At 35.7% G+C, this 22,326-nt stretch overlaps 1 protein-coding gene across 4 annotated transcripts in view; it reads right to left on the bottom strand.

The window, feature by feature from the left end:
* Nucleotides 1-859: 859 nt before the first annotated feature.
* Nucleotides 860-22,326, bottom strand: part of MAPK8 (mitogen-activated protein kinase 8) — a 109,940-nt gene continuing 88,473 nt past the window's right edge. For 2 of the 4 annotated variants that reach the window (XM_082603897.1, XM_082603900.1), the window contains 7 exons: nucleotides 16,302-16,467; nucleotides 12,492-12,563; nucleotides 10,960-11,142; nucleotides 10,517-10,641; nucleotides 9,905-9,968; nucleotides 6,744-6,821; nucleotides 860-2,397 (listed from right to left, as the gene is read on the bottom strand). In XM_082603897.1, coding sequence (XP_082460023.1) covers nucleotides 2,252-2,397; nucleotides 6,744-6,821; nucleotides 9,905-9,968; nucleotides 10,517-10,641; nucleotides 10,960-11,142; nucleotides 12,492-12,563; nucleotides 16,302-16,467 — 834 coding nt within the window. In that variant the 3' untranslated portion in view covers nucleotides 860-2,251. Of the gene's footprint in view, nucleotides 2,403-6,743; nucleotides 6,822-9,904; nucleotides 9,969-10,516; nucleotides 10,642-10,959; nucleotides 11,143-12,491; nucleotides 12,564-12,927; nucleotides 13,000-16,301; nucleotides 16,468-22,326 lie in introns of all 4 variants that reach the window. The other 2 variants (XM_082603898.1, XM_082603899.1) reach the window with 2 other exon arrangements.

The raw sequence follows: 22,326 nt of genomic DNA, 5'->3' as shown, positions 1-22,326 counted from the left end.
GGTTGTATTTAGTTACTGCATTTTTAAAAACCCAGGACACGCAACACTTAGACTTTGTTTTCAGGATATAATAAGTATTTTAGTCTACATGACTAATAAGAGTTGATTTTCTCTGATCAACTGAAACATGCTGGTTGGCAAGTGGGAGCTGGCATTTACAACAAATACTGTAACAACACTTGGTTTTCCTTGCTTAACCAAAATCTGTATCAAGAGATGGCTTATCAGAGAGGAAACAGAAAATAAGGGAATCTTCTGAGAGCATGTCAGTTGTTAAAGTGCAATAGTGAAATAATCTATCCTATAGAAATAAATCTAGGTAACTGTCAAACTAATAAAAACTAGGAACACACTCATGCTCAAATTTCTTCTGAAATTGTAAATCCAATCCTGTTTCTACAATTCAAGAGGTGTTATAGTCTTAAAACTTTAATTTGCCTAATTAATGCACCCTGTCATATCAGTAGAAAAGGGATTAATAAAAAGGCTGCCAACTTCAAAAGAGGCTAGAAATCATCACTTTAAACCATCAATGACAAACTTACTATTTCAAAGCATATAAAATGGCTATTAATGTATTTTACTCCTAAATATTGCACATTAACAATGACCTAAAATACCTTACTCAAAACGAATTTTGCACTGAATATATGAATAACATGCCAAGTGGACTTTCAGACGCTGCACGTTGAGCCGCACCAGTTCTTGCTCCTGCTGGTCATTAATTCCATCGGGCTTTCTGCCTAGAACCTTTCGCTTACTTAAGTATGCATTTCCCAGTCCATTACATGAAATCCCTCTTGTTCCAAAAATAACAAAAAGTGCCTGGGGCATTACAGACAACATATTTCAGAGATAATGAGACTTCAATGACATTTTACTTAAGAAAAATTCAGTTATAGAGAAATAATTCTGCAGATATAAAATGTAAACAGTTAACATACAACTGTCAGGAGCAGCACCATTCTTACACTGTTCAACATCCACATTGTGTGTTTTATTGAAAATCAGGTATAAAAAAATGAAAGACTCAGACTAAATAACCACCAATTATGCCTGCTCTGCTCAATGTGAAGAAACAGTCCTTAGAAAATGATATCCTATATATGGCTGTGTGCTACTATTTTCAGATGAACGGTATATTGCTCATTTTATACATCACCTACAGAAATCTAAGTAGGCTTTGCAACCTCCCAATAGCTAGTATAAATATGATTATGCCACAGGTAGAATCAAATGGCCAGAAACACCCTGAGAACTGGTGCTCAACTGACTGACACTCTAACAAGAAACCGAATAGGTCCAAGGGCCCGAGGCTGCAGGAAAGAGAAAGACCAGACTCTAGATCATTGCTGGGACCTACAGCCTGAGGAGATTAACTCAGTGTATACAAAAACAGGCTCATAGCTAGTAAAGGTGAACCATCTGTTTATTTCCACTGAAATGTATTATTCATGAAGTATCCTCTTGATTTTATGTGATCATAAGCTTTGAGCATGCCACAAATTTGCAGAAAACACCATATTCTCTTACTTTACTTTTGGTGGGTAGGATGGGGGATAGGAGGGTGGTGGTAGATGCCCAACATCTTCAAAGACATGCTCTGAGTTATTCTACCATTTAGATGATGGGGCTTTTGCCAAAATTCATGTAGGATTACCTACCAATTGTTGTAACTAAATTAGAATTGGCAAGTAGCAAATATTGGAGGTTTTTTTAACACGTTCATCATTTACAGTAGTTATTCCTGAATATAACTGGCTACAGGTTATTTTCCCTCACTCCTCTGGGGTTATTTCATTGATAAGCACATAACCCTAAAGGATAGCATCATGAACAAAACATTTGAATAAATTCTAATAAAAAAACTATAAAAATCTTAAATAATTCATGATATAGGCAAGTCACCACATAATAATTGCTTTGATAAACAAAATCTTACAAATTCAGTAAAAAAAAAATCAGCAGCATAAGATAAAGCAAATATGCAAAAATTTTAAACCATGATAAAATAATTAGGTTTACATTATACAGTTAATTACAGCAAAAATAGTTTTGTTGCTGTTTTAAAACACAACTTAAGTTTTAAATTACATCACTTGAAATTAAAAAAAAAAACTACTTTACTACAAAATGAATTCTACGTTTTTGAAAAATCACTCAAAAATAAGACCACTGAATTGTTTTCAAAGTAGTTCTATCAATGACTAAACAACTCCCCATCCCTCCCACCCCCACAAGGCCCAAGTAGTCATCTACAGCAGCCCAGAGGTCCAGCTGATGCTTCTAGACTGCTGTCTGTATCCGAGGCCAAAGTCGGATCTGTTGACATTGAAGACACATCATTGACAGACGATGATGACGATGGATGCTGAGAGCCATTGATCACTGCTGCACCTGTGCTATGAGAAACAAAACAGCAAATCAGTTGCAGACAGAGTTGCAGACCGAGCTACTTGTACTGTACTGACCACCTCCAGTGGTCAATAATTTTTCTTTTGGTTTTAAAAGGCTCACTAAAAATAATCACAAGTGATATTCAACACAACACTAACAAACACTTTTCACTGCTAGCTACGAGGTAAGAATTCTGAAATCGTCTGGAAACTTGGAGTCCTGTCCTTTCAACTAATTTGTTTTTCATTTTCAGTTCCGGACAAGAATTGTTAAGTCCAAGCCATAGTGAGAAATGGTCCTATGGCAAGACTCATGAATTGGCTTCAGACTGTGTGTGAGTAACACTTAATAATACATGCAAAACTGTCTGCATTGCATTTTGTTGGAGAGAGGATCTCAAAGGAATGTATGACTCAAAGAGTTAAAAACTACTGCCCTAATAAATGTAAATTGATGCAGCCACTGTGGAAAACAGTATGGAGGTTCCTCAAAAAACTAAAAAGAGAATTGCCATATGATCCAGCAATCCCACTCTTGGGCATATATCCAGACAAAAACTATACTTTGAAAAGATACATACACCCCAATGTTCACTGAAGCGCTATTTAAACAGCCAAAACATGGAAGCAACCTATATGTCCAATGACAGATGAATGGAATACTACTCAGCCATAAAAAAATAACAAAATAATGCCATTTGCAGCAACATGGATGGACCTAGAGATTACCATACTAAGTGAAGTAAGTCAGAAAGAGAAAGACAAATAACATATGATATCACTTATATGTGGAATCTAAAATATGACACAAATGAACTTACCTATGAAACAGAAACAGACTTACATAGAGAACAGACTTGTGGTTGCCAAGCAGGAGGGGGTGGTGGGGGAGGGATGGATTGGGAGTTTGGGATTAGCAGATGCAAACTATTGTATATATGTATAACTGAATCACTTTGCTGTACACCAGAAACTAATGTAATACTGTAAATCAACTATACTTCAATAAAATAAATTAAAAAAAAACTACTTCCCTCAAAAAAGTGCTCTATGATATCTTCTCACTGTAAAGTCCAAACAATCCTTCTGGTACATCTTGTTTTAAAGCAAAAGCCAAGACGAAGATTAAAATCATTTTAATTCAAAGGATCCTCAGTTCAACTGCCCCATTTGGTTACGTGACTTGCCGAGCCACACAAGTGCCCCAGTTAGGTAAACTCAGGTCTTGTTATTTCAGTTCTAATAAGTACTTGGTATATGCAAATATGGACTTATTAAACACGAAAGTAGGGGGAGACTGTTTCCTCTACCAAAAGTATAGCCTAACAAGCATTTCCTGGATTTTAAAAAGTAACAGGAATACTTAACCTATAGAAAAATCCTCTCAAGGGGGTTGGGTCAGGAAGGGAAGGGAATGACACCGTGGGGTGGGGAAAAGTTAAAGGTGATTCATGTACTAGGTTAAGTGCTTTTGAACTACATGACCACTAAATAAGAGTCATTCCAAATTTGAGTATATTAAATAACGCAAGTTATACAAAAGTTCCTGAGAACACATTCATGGAATAAAAACCAATGGTTTTCAAACTGAGCAATAAGAATAGGGGTGAGTTTCAGGGACCCAATGATGTTACAACTAAGCAGGTTGAAAACCACTGTTCCAGAACGCAGCACCTCATTGTTTGAAATTATCCCTCCTTTGTGTCCAATGATAATAAAAACACTTAAATATGAAAGGTCCTCTGAGAGCTTGTCTTCAAATCTAACAATGAAAATGCTAGGGAATGGGAATAGGCAAATCTTTAGGGCAGTGGGGCAGGGACTGGGAAACAGAAAGGAATGGAACCACAAGGGATAAAGCAGGTGATGGGAGGTGCACTGGGAAAGAAAAGCAGACTGAGTACTTCAGGCCTAATAGAAGAGAGGAAAAGGAGAAATGTGATAACTTTCTAGACCCAAGAACCCATTAGGCTCCCAGCCAGAGTGAAATGAAGATACTAAACTTTTAAAAGTTCAATTGGTACACTACAGAATGCACCTTTTCTGACTAAAGAGTATACAATATTATGGCTAGCTTCAAAGACCTGTACTGAAACATTCAAATCATAAAAGGGTTCTATATACTTTTTCATGCCTCTACTTCTTTATCCAAATTTTATTTCATCCAAATTTTTTAATCTAATAAAAATCATTTTTTTCACTTGAATTTATTTTTATTTAAACATCTTTATTGGAGTATAATTGCTTTACAATGTTGTGTTAGTTTGAAATGCATCATAATTAAAGTTAACTTTTTAATCTGAAAATCAAATAGCTAAGAAAAAACAACTTGTTTACTTCTGACCTTTAAAGTAATATATTGGGTTGGCCAAAAAGTTCATTCGGGTTTTCCCGTAAGTTACAGAAAAACCCAAACGAACTTTTGGGCCAAGCCAATAGTAAATTCTCAATATCTGAACAGCAGTAATATGGAAAAATCTTTAATTTCAGGTATCTGGGTCATTTCCCTCTCAGTGACTCTACACACTCAAAGGTATGCAAACTCATTCTAGTATCAGCCAAACCAAAATAAAGATAAGAGGCAATCCAGAAGGAAAAATATTTACTTTTTAAAATCAAGTCGAAACGGTATTGTGATTATCTGATATTTTGAGTCATCAAATACTGTATCTTGTTTTTGCATATAATCAAGAACTGAATATTTTTATAACAGATTAATTTACTAACACTCTTCTTTGCCAGCTATAACTGAGAATCCAGAAAATGTCTAGAAACTTGCAGTCCTGTCCTTTCCACTGATTTATTTTGTAACCATAGTCAAGTGTTGTCTAGGATTCAAATTTTTCACTTATAAATTAAGAACAAACACAACTGCTCTATCTCATGAGATTATTAAGTTTACTCAAACATTTGACACTTAGGATGTGCCATTCACTAGGACAGTATGCTAAAGTATAAAACTCTCCCTAATAATAGACTTTTCAAATTCCATTCAAGCCTCCATCATGAACAATTCATTTATATGACTACTGTATATCAATACAAAGCTAATTAACTGAGTTATTAAAGCATTTATAAGATAGCTTTTGTTACAGCTAATTGTAGGTAAAAAGCTGTTGAAACCAATTTATGTTTTCAAGAGGATCTATATTAAAATTTGGAAGACTGCATTCTTGATCAAGGTTTAAAAAACAAAGAATTAAAAGAACTCAAAATATAACCAAAAATGTCATAGGAAGCTACAAAAATTATTTAAACAAATATGTTTATAGTACAACAAAATGGGCACCTGAAATTATACCTATAAATCTTACTTCATTGATGCTAAATATGATATCCAATTTTTTTCTTAGAACGTATAAGAATTTTAGAAGGATTAAAATGGCATCGTTTCACGCAAATTCAAGACCTACCTGTTGAAACATTACTCAGCCTTCAAGGCTCAGCTCAAATTTAGTCTCTTCCCTAAAACTGCCCTATTCTCTGTTGCCAGCCATATGTGATGCTGGAAAAACCAGGCCCTCTGAAGTTACTAGTAAACATGGCTTCAACTATTGCTTTGCTACACAAAAGATTTGTAGTCTTATATCATTTAATTTTTCTAAACTTGTTTCCTCATCTGTAAAATGTGCACAACAACCCCTTCCTCAGGGTTCTGGGGGGCTGAATGAAACAAAGTACAAAAACTATCAGTGTCTATCATGTAGTATGTACTTAATATGTACATGTTACCTGTCATTTAACTTTTCCTTTAAATTCTTTATGCTTTTACAAGTACTAAAATTTAATATAAGATGAGCTTATTATGATAAAAGAAAATGTTTAACTCCTGAAAACCAATGTTCTTAAGAGCTAGAATACCTTCTGACAGCAGTTTTAATGCTACTGCCTTAAACAAATCAAAAATACCAAAATGAGAAAGAGGTATCATGTACAAAATTGGTATCTCATACAGAATTTTGCCATGAAGTTTTAGTTTATCTATCCAAAGTAAGGATTGTTAAATCACAGAAAGGTAAATATACTGAATTGTGATAAATTTTTTCTTTACAGACAACAATGCCAACAACAACAAAAAAAGGTTTTAAGTTTCTGTTCTTCAATGGGGTGTATCACAGAAAAAGATATGCATTTTATGAAGTCAGGTACTGATATACTAGTTCAATGTACTGATAGAACAGTGCACCAGTGCTTTCAAATGTACCACAGAAATTGTATCCCTTATACTTAATAAACTTTGGATCTTAATGGTACTAAATATGGAAAGAACTGAAGGTTTCAGGCCACTGAAGACTACAACGCCAAGAAGTAAACTGTAATCTTAACTAAGCTTATATTGTAACCAACCTAAAGGAGAGGGTTGCCCCCGTATAACTCCATTCTTGGTTCTCTCCTCCAAGTCCATAACTTCTTTGTATATCAATTCTGAAAAAGAGGTGAACAAAAACTTTTCAAAGTCTGAGAGGCAATCTCCCAAGATATGTATGCTTTAAGTAAAAAATTTTTACACACATTAAGTACTTCGAATGGTGTTCTTGCAATGGCAGAGGCTCCAGAAGTGTCAGCCTAAGATTCAAAGGTGTTAATAACAATTTCTTGATCCTCAACCATGAATTATATTGAAAGAAGTCAAGTCTCTGCTGTAATATTCCAAAAGTTGGATTAAGATAGAGCTGGGGTTAGAAGCTTTATCTTTTTTACTCCACCAGCACTTTGTACTATACCATATCATTCTGTACAGCAAATGCTAATTTAATTCTCTCAGTGAGGGCCTGAATCAAATTTGTCTTTAACTTCTCTTTCCTGAGCCCTGGCATAGTACCTGGTACACTGTAGGTACTTACCCAGATATCTGTTAAAAGATTTAAATGCAAGAGTATGTGGAACCTTCTTTAATCAGAATAGAATATAAATATATATATATATAAATTTTTTTTGCTGTACACGGGCTTCTCACTGTTGTGGCCTCTCCCGTTGCGGAGCACAGGCTCCGGACGCGCAGGCTCAGCGGCCATGGCTCACGGGCCCAGCTGCTCTGTGGCATGTGGGATCTTCCCGGACTGGGGCATGAATCCGTGCCCCCTGGCACCGGCAGGTGGACTTTCAACCACCAGGGAAGCCCTAAATACATTTTTATTAAAGGAAAAGAATCAGGTAACTATACTTTAACTCCTTCTGAGTTGAAGCATGGCATGCTATGACTGTCAAGAAGATTTCTTCATGAGAATCTTGTTCCTTAACTAGGCTTCTGGACAGTGGGTGGACTGCTGGGAGGACTACTCCAACTGAAGAGTAACACCAGATCCTGCCTTGCAGCGTACGTGCCTCCTGCCCTGTATTCTTCTATATGATCCTGATGTCAAGTGTGATGTGCCTTATGAGTCTGAATGCCGAACTAAGAAGAACCTTCTGGTGGACGCTAACATTGCCATTATTCATCATCTTCTCTGGGTCATAAAATCCTTTGAGAATTGCATAAAAGCAATGAACCCTCTTCTGAGAAAAATGTATAAACAAAAATTGTTGCACAGAATTTCAAGGAGTCTGTAATTCTTTACATTAAACTTTCAATAAATGATTTCTGATCACAGGGTATGGCAACATTCATGTTGATAATAAGGTAAAACAAGTGGATATGTTGGGATGAACAAGAGTTGGAGATGCCTAAGTTTGCTTGCGATGGTAACCTACTTGGGCTGGGAAGAAGAAAAATAGGAAGTCTTGATAGAGGAAAGAATGGGACATGCTTTTCTTTAAAGAAACAAAAAGGAATGGTACGCATTCCGGATAGGAGGATTAAAAAGAGAGAGAAAATACCCCTTTGTAAAATGGGACTGAGGCAGAAGAACCAAAGCTAATCAGGAGTACTAACTAGACAAAGCAATCTGTAGTTTATGGCTTTGGCAATGAATTTTTCTGTTATGATGCTAAAATTCTTAAGCAGATCTTGAAAAAGGGAGTTTGTAGGTAATTACTAAACGGCATTTGGGGCTAGGAGAAAAAGATACAGAATAAAGATAAACATGTTTACAGTAATCAAAAATCCCAGATATAACCATATACAAATGAAAATACGATGTTTCACTGATTTTAAGATGTACTTTTTTCACAGTTTAATATCTTTGAAACTGGGTTGCATCTATAATCAATCGTGCAGTACAACTGGCATTGTTTCCTCTTTCTTTGTGGTACGTAATAGTGTGTTTTACAATTGGTGGCCTATTAAGATTCCATGAAATACCAAAAATGTTTATTGTAAATGTAATGATATAGAAAAATATCAGGATACTTTAATACATACTCTGATCTATAGTTTCTATACTCCTGTATATTACATATATAGATGCACTAGGTTCTACCCAATTCTATCATTCTGGTGGACTCTACAGAGTCTAACTATATGTCTCCCAAAGTCAACTTGGCGAAAACTAATCTCTGGTTATTCCTAAGAAGAAAGAATCAAATTCATTCCTCCCAAATAAATCTGTAGATGGATTACGTGCTCCGATTTATATTTTTGCCTTCCAAGTATTTAGGTTCTTAGCTATTAATAACATGTCTTCTGTCTACCTGATTTTAAGTGACTTGTCCAAAGTCATGTAGTTACAAAAGTGGTCAAAATATCAAATGACAACAATATAAATGGAGGCAAGCAGGATCTAAAAGTTACCTGGCCGAACTGTCCCAGGGAATCTTTTAAAGAAAGAAATATTTTAACATTGCCATGACTTTCAAAGCATTATTAATGTTCAACCAAAGTAAAAAAATAAAATAAAACTATTAGATATGCAAAGATTAAAAATTAACTCACTCTGCTGGTGAGGGTGGGGGTAAAAGAGACATTCCCATAAAATGCTGATGGAAGTGTAAACTGCAACAATTTCTTTGGAGAGTAATCGGAAATAACTGAAAAATATCCTTTGGCCCAGTGAATCTCCTTGTAGGATTTTTCTTACAGGCATGTTCTCAGATGTGCACAAGAACACTGCAGAGCTGTTTCTAACAACAGACTAGATACAACTTAAATGCTCTTCAAATGGTTGTTAGATACAGAACCCTGTGACACAGCCGAACAGCAGATCACTAACCGGCTATTAAACCAAATGACCCAGGTATATGGAGCAAGAGAGAATAATCTCTAAAATATACGATTATATCAACAAAGCAAGTGTGCACTGTATACAACCATATGTGACTAAAACAGGGTGGGAGAGGAGAAGGGGGAAACATTAAACACACAAGTTTGTATTTTTGTAGACTATGGAAGCACATAAAAGTTCCAGAAAGCACAAATGTGTCTTTGTCTGGGGTGGGGAACAAAGACATTAGGATTAAGTCAGTGAGGGAAGGAGACATACTCTCTACTTTTGTAAAAATATTAAATCATATTATTAAATATCAGTTACGAATAATAGAAAATATCTTTCACTTCCCTAAAATGATGAATAAATCAACATAGAAAGCCAGAGCTCTTTCAGCTTCATCTTAAAGAATCTGGTGAATGTTACCTTTCCACTCTTCTATTGTGTGTTCTCTTTCATCTAACTGCTTGTCAGGTATCTTTGGTGGTGGCTGAAAAACAAGGGAACAATAATTGAGTCAGTTTATTGGGGGTATATAAATTCTTTATAATTATTTGAAATGTTAGCCAGACAGAAGGCTTGGAAAAATACATCATTAGGCCAAGACTGATCAATGATCAACACTGATCTCGTGTAGACAGAACAGTGACAGGAAAAAAGATGTTTAACCGTCTTTTTCTTTTCTTCCTGTTTTTGAAATTGTCACATTTTATTTATATCACAGAATTGTGGTATGCTTTGGATACAATAATTTGTTTACAACTAAGATAAGATGTTTTCCCAAAGTGCTCAACATTCTAGCTCAGCATACAAGGTATCACAGCAAAAAGGCAAGAAACAGTGGGGGGAACTTTATTTTGTGTAGGAGGTACTTGGATATGTTCATTCTCTTAAGAAACTTTTCATGCAAAAACAGAAAAACACTATCATCATTTATTTATATTTTTATTTAAAATTAAAAAATATCCTCCAAACCTAACTTTAACTCTAACTCTAAGAGTACAATATAGTCTTCAAACATTTAAGAAAAGAACGTACAGCTTCTGCTTCAGAAGGATCATACCAGACGTTGATATATGGGTGCTGGAGAGCTTCATCTACAGAAATCCTTTTAGATGCATCAATTACCAGCATTTTGGATAACAAATCCCTTGCCTGACTGGCTGCAAAAATAATGAGATGTTAATGTACACATATCTCATAAAAGCTTTAAAATTATCAATAAATTTCAGAAACTTGAAATTATCATTTATTAAAAAATGTTTTAAACAGAATAGATTTACTATAAAATTAGGTCATACATATGATTAAAAAATATAAAGTCACAAAAAAATAACTAAAGAGAACTAAAACTTCACACTGTTCCATTACCCAGAGACAATGTTATGTCCCATGAGAATATGAATACACCCTCATAAACCCCCTCCACAACCACCCACCTACCCACAATGGAATTAAAGATATATGTTTATAAAAAGTACCTTTAAGTTTGTTGTGTTCCGAGTCAGCTGGGAAAAGTACATCAGGGAAGAGTTTCTCAAAGCTATATCCAGCATATTTAGGTCTGTTTTCAACATAAGTCCTTACTGTTGGTTGTAGTTTCTTCATGAATTCAGGACATGGTGTTCCAAGCTGTTCAATAACTTTATTCCACTGATCAATATCTAATATCAAGTAGCTAAGAAAAAATACTGTGTATCTAATGTTCAACATATTAGTCATATCCATATTAAAATAAGAAAATGGCAATTAAAAAATCCTAAGAAAGAATGTGGCAGTTATAAATCTTACAGCCACCTTGCAAAAGGCAATGATTGTAGGTGGACAAAAAGGATCAGTAAACAAGCTTTGTTAACCTTATTTATTATGTGCATGTGTGTGTCTACTAATACTAACTTTATCATAAAAATGGAAGCTTAAATTCTAAATTCTTAAATTCTAAATACACAAATTCTAAATATAAATAAGTGGCTCAAAGAAAAATGACAATTACTACCCATAAGGACTCTAAATGTAAACTGTACATAATTTTAGAATACAAAAGTTGCCTTTCCTTCCAGCTTATCAGAAAATGTGAATGCATTTCCGAGAAGATAGGAAATATTTCTTATTACATGTCCTGCATTTTTTGAGTTTTCTACACTAACAGAAAACCAGTAGCAATAAAAATGATGGCATTTCCTTTTGCCATTCTTTGTTCAGCTTATGTTAATAAAATTTTTTTAAAGCTCTGGAATTTAAGAAAATGACTCAGTATTTTGGTTAAGGTGTAAGGTTAGAATTCTCTGGTTTCTTTCCTTCCAATCTTTAGCGTTTACACCTCAAACTCCTCCCCGTGGGCTAAGACCTAAAACTTTCCTATTGTAACCCAGTGAATACGGTTTTTCCCATTCCTCTTCCTAAAACAATTCTAAGTTTCACTAGCTGACAGACACATAACAGATCACTGTTATTATAAAGATTAGTAGTCAGTCAGATGAAAAAAAATCATGACCCAAATCTACTCATCACCATGTAAAATTATTACTGCTGAAATTCTCAGATGAAAAGATCAGTGTGTTATGTTGAGTAATGAGACAATAACCAAAAGACATAACACACACAGCACATTAACAAAAAAGGAAGTGGGGAGGACAAAACAAAAGGATGACCAGAAGCAACAGACAATCCCCAAATTCATTATGTCCTAAGTACTTCTAGACTTACTCAAGTGTGTAATTATTAGAAAATTTAATACAAGCCATGACTTTTGATTTAGGTTAAATAAATCAACTCAAAGCCAGCAAATAATTGCGGATCATTAACCTGAGCAGTTTTCAGAATTAACATATGAAACAACAAATAAATTAGGGAAAGGAAAGTCTAAGTCAAATAGCAGGTGGTATTTTGAAAGAGTAATTTAACAATACTTTCTTATTAGGGAGAGACAAAATACATTATACCTGACCAAGCTGAAGTGCTGTCATACATTTTGACCTTTAGAAACTACATTTTAGGCCAAAGATAAGGATACGATCAGTACCTGGGAACAAAACACCACCTTTGATCATTTCTCCCATGATGCACCCAACTGACCAAATGTCAACTGAAAACAAAATGCAATGACATTAACATAAAGATTTTGGTTAAAATAAAAAAAAATATATAAACATTAAAAAAAATCACACACACCATGTATACTTCAAAATTATAGAAAGCAGTATAAAATAAAAATGAGTGACAGTGAATGTGCTCTAACTACCAGCAGAGACTGTATTTCCTACTGCCAGATGCAGCCTACAAACATTTCAGCTTTGTATCTCAACAATTTTTGAACTATAACAGCCACAAACTTTACGTCTGTTTAAAAAAACCCACATGTATGAATGTACACTATATTCATTTTCATTAGAGAACATAAGGAAGTTCATCACCTAACTAATTAAACTGCTGCAGCAGCACAAGGATACAGTCCCTTCCTGGAAAGAGGATTTTGTGGCAAACCATTTCTCCCATAATGCACCCCACAGACCATAAATCCACTATATGTTTGCAGCACAAAAGAAGGAAAAGCAAAGCAAAAGGTCGTTAAAATCAAAGAAGCATAATATGACTGCATTATATAAAAACTGCAAAACATCACCAAAAGAAAAAAGTGATTTTAATTTTAGCTAATGGAATAATTTAAAACACAAAATATTTGTCAAAAGGCTTTGATTCACAAAAGCAAATGTGAAGTGTGGCGTTTTAACTACATATCTAATTTAAAGTGAGAGCTATGCACAGAAATCACATAATTTAAAAAACCTACACATTTTGCCCCTGAAAATTTATTTATAAAATATGAAAAAGAACCAAACACAAATCTTATAAGTAAGGCTGAAAATGTACACGAGGTAGCAAAATTAAAAAAAAAAAATCTTTATACTATTTTGAGGTTCAACTGTGCATTATACTCTCTCTTTAAGTCAAATAAAAGAAAAAAGCATGAGCAGAAATAATCTAGTATATTAAAATACTTAACAGAAACAATGTTTCTATGAATAATTACAGTTAAAAAGTTAATTTAAAGCTCTTCAGAAATTTTCAAGTTGGAGTTAATAAATTCATTCTGAGAGGTGCTATGTTTACTCTGAATTGAAGGTCATTTTTCTCCTTGGCAACACCATGCTGCATTTACTCTACTATCCCAAAAGGAACAAGTGCATAGAGAACGAACAAATAATCAATCAAGAAAACTTAGTAAGAGAATCATATTTCACGTTTTCCACCTAAAGTGTTTTAAACCCATAGAACCAAAACGCTTTTGGTTTAAGAAGTTGGTTTTGGCTGAATACAGTTTGAAAGTTCCCACAGATTTATTATCTACAGAATTTCCTAGTGGACTTACTGACCCTTGCAACTTTAATTTTTTTCTTTTTTTTTGTTGGCCACGCAGCATGCAGGATCTTAGTTCCCCGACCAGGATCAAACCCGTGCCCCCTGCAGTTGAAATGCGGAGTCTTAACCACTGGACCACCAGGGAAGTCCCATGACCCTTGTCAACTTTAAATGAGAGCTCTAGTCAATACTGAAAAGAATCTGCTAGACATAGAAATGGGCAATTTGAGGACCTCCACCTGTTTCATTAAAACTAAGCACATACCCTGACATTTTATATCTTTGGGTTTGAAAATCAGACAAAAAGAGTAGGTGCTTGCAGTTTAATACAAGAGGGGTATGAGCAATTTGAAAGGAAAGCTTTAGAAACTTGCATTTGTTTTTGAAGTTTGAAGGCCCCAATTCTCTAATAGCAAAAGAAGAAAAGGGCAGGAATAGATGTTAGAAATATACCCTTTACCAATACAAGAGGACTTGGGAACTTAAAGTCAGTACTTTCTAATACACTCATAAGGAGACTGCCAGTTCATTACAGAATTTTAGGAGCTAGATTAGGAACAAATTTTAGAAATCCTGTGGAACTAAAGTTTCTCTAAAATTTCACATTAAAATACATACAATTCTTTTTATGTTTATGGCATAGTTCAACTTTCAAGGATAAAATTTTAGAGGAAAAGTTAACATTCATAAATCAGTTCAGAGAAAAATTTTTTCCAGGGTTTTCATTTTTTGGCAAAAATCTATTAAAATAATTTTTCCCTGTGGACTTTATAGAGAATAGCAAGCTTTAGTTAAATATTCAGGACACTACTTATGCACATAATCTTAAGAAAAACATCTTAAAACAGATTTCAAAAGCTGCAAGCATGAGAGAAGATATTGTCTGAGTTAATGAAGACTTTCCTCAGAATATGATAAGCCTGATTCATACATAAAACAAGTTTTACAGGGTCTAACTGCTTAGTCTATTTGGCAGTTTAAATATATTCCATTATCTCACACTTTCCAAAAAGCTTTGAGCCGGCTTTCAATAAAAGATGTATAAAATAAAGTTGTTAAAACAGGTGGGGGTGGGTGAAAGGTGTTACTAAAAGGCAGAAGTTCTTATGTTTAACCTTGCTGGCTAATGTAGTTATCATAATTAAGCATTACATTTGACTCAGTTTCCTGGCCCCCCCCCAAAAAAAAGGCAATAAGTAAGGTAGATCTATATAATTCTTATCTAAGAAAGGAAAGCATGTCAATTCTTTACATGACAGTTTTTCTTGGTGCTAATTTCTGGTAGGGAGCTCCCAAGATCACAATTATAGGACAGAGTGCCACATTATACATTATCTGTGACAATCAATGGTTTTACAGCAAATACAAAAACAATCTTCATGCCAGTCACTTAAAGCAAAGATTCTCAAAAAAAAAAAAAAAAAAAAAAAGAGTCTAATACTAAATCTAACTCACTGGATTTTACAGGGTATAAGGCAATTTTAGATAAAGAGTAAGACAACAGAACAGCATGTTTATTTAAGAACAAAAGAATAGTAGTAAATATTTAAAGTGTTTTTAATGAGCTCAGAAAAGAAAATTAAGCTAAAATCCTCAGTTCAATGTTATCTTTTATAAAAAAGAGTCCCAGAATACAGTTTCCTGATTCAAAGTGAACTGCTGCTTCAGATTCTTTGCTAGAAAAAATGTCTAGGTCCTATTCTAGTAAGTATGTTGGATTAAGTTACCACATTTAAAAAGTTATAGTTTAAGTCAATAAAATCCTGTGTAGACTTATTCATCTCTTAAATGACTGAGATTAATAAACAAAATTTCTTAAGTATAAATATATGTATGTTTATGCATAAATTTTTTTTAAATTCATGAACTACATGCCTGATAATGTTCTTCAACCTTGATTCTAATGCTGATACATATAAGTGACTATACTTGCACATAATAATGTGAGTTCTTTAAGGCTGGACACAAGGTCTTTGATGAAACATTGTTTTCTCCGAAAGGCAACCTTAAATTAATTATCCATCAACTATGCAGAATAGCATTATTGCAGCCCTTAAAGTCTGTACTAAGTGCTACTGCTATTAACTTTAATGTCATGGGATTGGAAATGTGTGCAAATATCATTAATGCAAACTTAAGATTTCTTGAGCCCATGTTAGAATGCTCATTTTCAAGTTACAGGCAAGAAAATGGTATATATTCTGTTACAGGGGCCATGGCAACAAATTCTTTATCTAATGCTAGTGTTGATGATTATATATTTGTATTTAAATAAACAGGGGCCCCAAGTTTTTCCAAACGTTTATGACAGAATTTGTAGTTACTTTCAAACTCCTGATAAACATCATTTCATACAGTGATACATTTAACTCTATGCACTTCAATTTAAGTATTTACATAAGAAATCTGATAAACAAAAGCAAATAAATCAGAACAGTATTTCAAGTAAATAGTGTTTGCTGACCGTTTTCTTTGTAGCCCATCCCTAGGATGACCTCAGGTGCTCTGTAGTAGCGAGTCACTACGTAAGGTGTCATCATAAAACTAGTTCCTGCAGTCCTGGCCAGTCCAAAGTCAAGAATCTTCAAAGTGCAGTCTGATTTTACTACTATATTACTGGGCTTTAAGTCCTTCAAAAATAAAAATAAAAAAAATGGCTGCTATGATATAAACAAATATTTTGCAGTCCACAAGTTATGAGATCACTTATAAAACAATTCATGGTTACTGTTCATTTTTCTCACTGTAATTGTTATCACTGCACAGATTCATCATAATAGGCAAATCTGAGAAATTAGCTTGATGGCATTTTTAATTTATGAATATATACAGTTATTAGAAGTTAGTAATGCTTTATTTGCTAGAAATGATGATTAGCTAGAAACTTTCAATCAAGTGGTGTGAAAGCAATTTGGAAAGGCATCTCAAAGCTCACGTAAGAACTATTACGGTAAAAGTAAGAGAGAATCATAAGTTAGCATTTATATGCACTTGTATACTAAATTTTCAGCTTTTAAAAGATCCCATTTTAAAGTCAAAACAAGCTTTATATAGATATATACCAACAATGGGCCATTCTATGTCAACCCAAGCACGTGTCACTTGACCTTTCAAACTGGCAGACGTTCAACTCTAAAGGATCAAAGTCAGTCCTTCCATCACTGATTTCCCACCCGAAATCGTACAAATTTTTGACTGCTAGTTGAGGTAGGACACCATTGTCTTGGTGCCACTAATCCATAAAATTACTTGCTGTTGATGCTACCAAATAATGTCTTTGTGAAGAATTTCCCACCTGAACCCAACCTCAACGAATTATGTGCTATGATCATTAAAAGGCAGCAGCATAAACACTCATGGCTTCAAGTTCAACCCATGAACTTGTTAGCTCCCATGTTAGCTCCCATGAATTCTATTATGAACCAAGAGACCAAGGAAAGCAGGAGTATGATTCACATACATTGAATACCAGTGATTGATGTAACACAAAATAAAGCTGGCCTGAAAGATAATAATTACTTTTGTAATGTCTATATCCAGAGAAGCATGTATGCTGTCTTTAGCATATTTTGACATGCAATCATGGATGGGTTAGGTGATATGTAATCTATAGGTTTTATCAAATTAAAAATAGATATCAACAGGCTTATTGAAACAGAAAATGAAAATTTTCATTATTACTATCCTGTAAATACGTTGTCACTATTTCCAAAATACAATATCTCTGCAAAGTAACAATGCATGTTCAAAAATAAATATTATGAGCCTTGATACTATTTCAATGTCTATAGCGTTGGTTAATGATTAATGGCTCTTCATACTACTGCATTCTAGTCTAGAAGTAAGATTTCAACTTTAAACACTTTATTTTGGAAAGATTAAGAACAAAATACAATTTTTTAAAAATAGACATCTTGTTAAGGAAAAGAAACTGTCCAAAAAGAATATCATCTGAAATTCATCCTTGCATATCAAGATGTACCTTTCTACACATGTTTAAGTTGCATTGTTATCTACACCTCTGAAGAATAACTGAACTTGTATGAATGTGTGACAGAAGTAATGGACTAACAATATTCCACCTTCTCTCCCACATTTTTCCAGCCTGTGATTAATTCTAGTCAATGGGACGTGAGTGGGAATCAAGAATAGAAGGGCCAGTGCATAACATCCTTTTGTCTCTTGCCCTGCTTTGGTGACTAGTAACATTCTAGATATTGAGCTGCTGAGCATCTATGTATGGCACAGTCCTCACTCCACTAGGACCTGTACTGGACACATACTGTGGGAGATAAACCTTGGTTGTGTTAAGCCACTGAAAACTCAAGTGTTTGTTAATAACCTAGTTGTGATATTGTGATTTATAATACGAAAACTATATTTGGTCATTGTCCCAATTACTAGCACAGAGCTCCTAGAACCCTTGGAATTTCCTAAGTGATAAGAGCAATAAAGGTGAAAGGAGTGCTTTTTGTTATTCATAAGAAGTACCTTTCAACTACACCAGAATTGACTTAATGAGGTTACTTTTGGAAAGTCCCAAAGGATAAGGCTGGTTGCCAGGGAACCAACAAAATAATTAGTGTTGGAACTTTCAGTCCCACCGGCCCCCAGACCACCCGGGAGGGGAGAGGGGCTAGAGACTGAGTTCAATCTCCAATGGCCAAAGATTTAATCAATCATGCCTATGTAATGAAGCCTCCACAAAAACCCAAAAGGACTGGTACAGAGAGCTTCCAGTAAACACATGGAGGTGCTGCAAGAGTGGTGCACCCAGAGAGGGCTTGGAATCTCCGTGCACCTTCCCACATACTTTGCCTTATGCATCTCTCCATTTGGCTGTTCCTGAGTTACGTCCTTTGTAATAAACCAGTAATCCAGAAAGTAAAATGTTTTCCTGAGTTCTGTTAGCCACTCTAGCAAATTAACTGAATCTGAGGAGGGGGTTGTGGGAACCTCCAAATTATAGCCTGGGATTATGACTGGCATTTGAAGCTGGGGCAGTCTTGTGGGACTGAGCCCTTAACCTGGAGGATCTGATGCTATTGAATTGAGTAAAATTGTAGGATACCCAGGCTGGTGTCCAGAGAATCTGAGAACTGTTTGGTGTGGGAAAAACTACCTCTCATCTGGTGTGAGAAGCATTATGGTAGTAGTGTTAGAGTAAAAGAGACACCTAAGAATGTTTTCCGTTACACTAGTCTATTCTGACTAACACTGAAATTGATGATAGGAGTACGGTGTGACTATTATAAACACAGGATCATAGCTTAGTAGTTGAGCAGCAGGCAGCAGGGAAACTAATATCAAAGGTTGGAAAGGTGATCCAGGTTATAGAGTAGCAAGACATTTCATGACACTGTCACCTACAATAACTTGGAAGGCACAGCACTTGCATAATGAACTTGAGCTCTAGAACAGGGGTTGGCAAATTAATGCCTGCCTGTTTTTGTGAAGAAAGTTTTATCAGAATACAGTCACACTCTCATTACCTACTGTCTATGGCTGCTTTTGTGTTACTATGATAAAGTTGAGAAGCTGTGACAGAGACTGTATCTTATCATCTGCAAAACCTAAGATATATACTATCTGGCCTTGCCTTTACAGAAAAAGTCTGCTGACCCCTGCTCTAGAAGGAGATTGAAAAGCAAAACTTTAGTAGTGGGTATAGGTGGCTATTGGCTACAAATCAAAGAATTGGCCACTTCACAAGAAGAAATAAAAGGGAACAGAGAATCTAGAATTTCAAGGCCTTGCCATTCTGGGAAAGCTAAATGCTACTAGACCTTTCAAAAAGAAAAAAAAAAAAAGAAAATAAAAAAGAAAAAATGGTGGGTTGCTCAGCAAATATCTCTGCCTCCTAACCCAATATACTTCTTCACCTTATTGATGGGCCTACACTAATTCTGGCCAATGGACTGTGAGGAAATGTGATGTTCATCAAATCTGAAGAGAAGTTTTAGATGTGCTTGATTGATTTAGCTTGGCTCTTGCCCTTCTTTCACCATGAGAAAAGGATGGGCCCCAGGGAGGCACTCCTTCAGCCTGGATGCTAAAACCTGGACATGAAACAAACCCTGAACCTGATCCCATGATCTGGAGCAGTGCCACACAGCCAACCTGCAGACCCCTGAGCAAGAAATAAATGTTGTGAGCCACTGATATCTTGAATTTGTTTCTAATGCACCATTTTCACATAACAATTCTGAAAGCCTTTGATGGAAGAAGACCTGAAAAATCTTTCAACTGATGAAAATACCTCAGACTTGCCAACAGAGGCCTGAAAACATAAAGGTAGACATTAAGTCCAAGAATATAGAGCCAGTGAGCTACCAGATGTGCTTTGAAAAGAACTGTAATTAAAAAGATAAGAAGTCTCCTGAGTTTCTAAGAGAGATGTACCATTTAAAAAAAAAGAACTCCTTAAGCCTGTGACTGTTCTAGCCTTAAAACAATGGTTCTCAAATCAGGGCAATTTTGTTCCCAGGGGATATCTGGCAATGTCTAAAGACATTTTTGGTTGTCACAACTGGGGAGTACTACTGGCATCTCATGGGTAAAGGCCAGGAATGCTGCTAAACTTTCTACAATGTACAGGAGAGCCCCTCAAAAGAAAGAATTATTCATCCAAAATGTCAATAGTGTCCAGGTTAAGGACTGTCTTAAAGTGACACTTGGGCCTCCAATCTTTAACAGATAGGAACTTGTGAAACAGGGGCAGCCCCCAATGAGAACACACTTTCCAATACCCACTTCAGATATACTCAAGAAGGCTAGCAGAAAAGACTCTTCACAGGGTGGAGCCAGGTACCACAGAGAAGAGTGGACAGAGTGCTCCTTGCAGAGATCAGATTCAGGGCCTAATCAACGAGTAGTCTTCCCCACCACAAGGGCAAAAGGACGCTAACAATGTCTACACAACAGAATTACAAATTACAAATAAATAACGACTGCATTTTTCAACTTCCCAAATGGGATTGTTTATTGTAGTTACCCTGACCCTGTTTGACCACCATATCTAGAGAATGGGGGGAGGGGGAGGAGATGCAAGTGACCAGATAATTTGGTCATTTTAGTTCTAATATTTCTGGACCAAAAGGAGAAATATCTGGATTAATGTAGAGATTACTATGTATCACTTAGCACTAAATGCCTTGATAGGCTAGGACTCTGGATTATCTTCCCTAAGGAGGGGGTGACTAGGTACTAGGTGTGGAATAAAGGAAGCAAAGGAATGCTTGATAAGCAGAGCAGAATGGCACAGACCATTCTGAAGTCTGCCTCCCCCCACTTCTCAGTTCCCTTACAATAAGGCAGGTCCTTATGACTAGTTCTGCCCATGGCCTTAGACCCAGTACATTCCACCCGGCTTTTTCTTCCCCTGACACAGGGACCAGCAACTATCTAGATGCTGGAGGCTTATACAGCTTAGCTTGGATCTCTGAGCAAATATGTAGAACTCCATCCCCCATCCTGACTTGTACTGAACCCCTAAAGGACGAAAGCTCAGGTTATTTTATCAAGCAAGTAATCTCAGACAAGCAGAGAGGGTAGGTAAGGGGAAGGGGAATTTCGGAGTAGAGCACAGAGGTGAGTATCAATTGTGGCCTCAAGACCAGCTACAGAAATGGGTGCTATGGTTTCTCCCATTACACTTCTTGGAACTTGCTCAAGAAACGGACATCAAATAAAATCCTGGAAAAACAGTTTCCAGAGCTTACCGTATGAAAGAAGTAGGAACAAATGGCACCAGGGGTGGCCTATGGTGGCTGCTGTGATACCTGCTCTGAGCCTGGGTTTAGGACTGAGGCACTCATTCTTCCAGGGGCTGGCAGTGTTGACTACTGACAGTTTTCAGCAAATCTCTCTCCAGGAAATGCCCTCAGCCACAGAGAGCCACTTTTTCCAAAGTCTGCTCTCCAAGACCAAGGTCTGCTTGAGTCACCAGTTGAGGCCTCTAGAGTGATTGCATCCAATTTTTCCCCTATGTCTATTTTTTACTTCCTTTACTCCCCACAGATGTTGATCCTGAGGGGACTCCCCATTAAACTTCTTACATGTCAATATATCTCCATCCTTGAGTTTGCTTCCCAAACAGCCTGATCTAAGATAAAGGCATATTTTTCATCATAGTAAAAGACCCTAATATGTCTCTAATTAGCTAAAATTTACTGTGTAAATTTTCTATAGTTGTACTTTAAACACTTTATCTGTCTATACTAATGGAGTATGTTAGAACATCCCAATAACTATCATTGTGTTCGTGCAGTTCTTCTATTTTCTACAGTTTTAAGCTTGGCATACTGCAACACTACTCCACGTATAAAGTTCTTCACAGTTATTTATCCGAATAAGTGTATTATACTCTTTATCTTTACAAAATGACGGTTTATAACAGTATTCAACTTCACCTCATTAAACAGAGATATCCTTGTTTTCACATCTGTATTCTCCCAGTACATCTTTGCCAAAACCTTTGCTCTCAGCCT

This window comes from Mesoplodon mirus (genome assembly GCF_964341445.2).
Source record: "Mesoplodon mirus genome assembly, chromosome: 2".
NCBI lineage: Eukaryota > Metazoa > Chordata > Mammalia > Artiodactyla > Ziphiidae > Mesoplodon > Mesoplodon mirus.
This window is presented reverse-complemented; position numbering and strand designations above follow the sequence as displayed.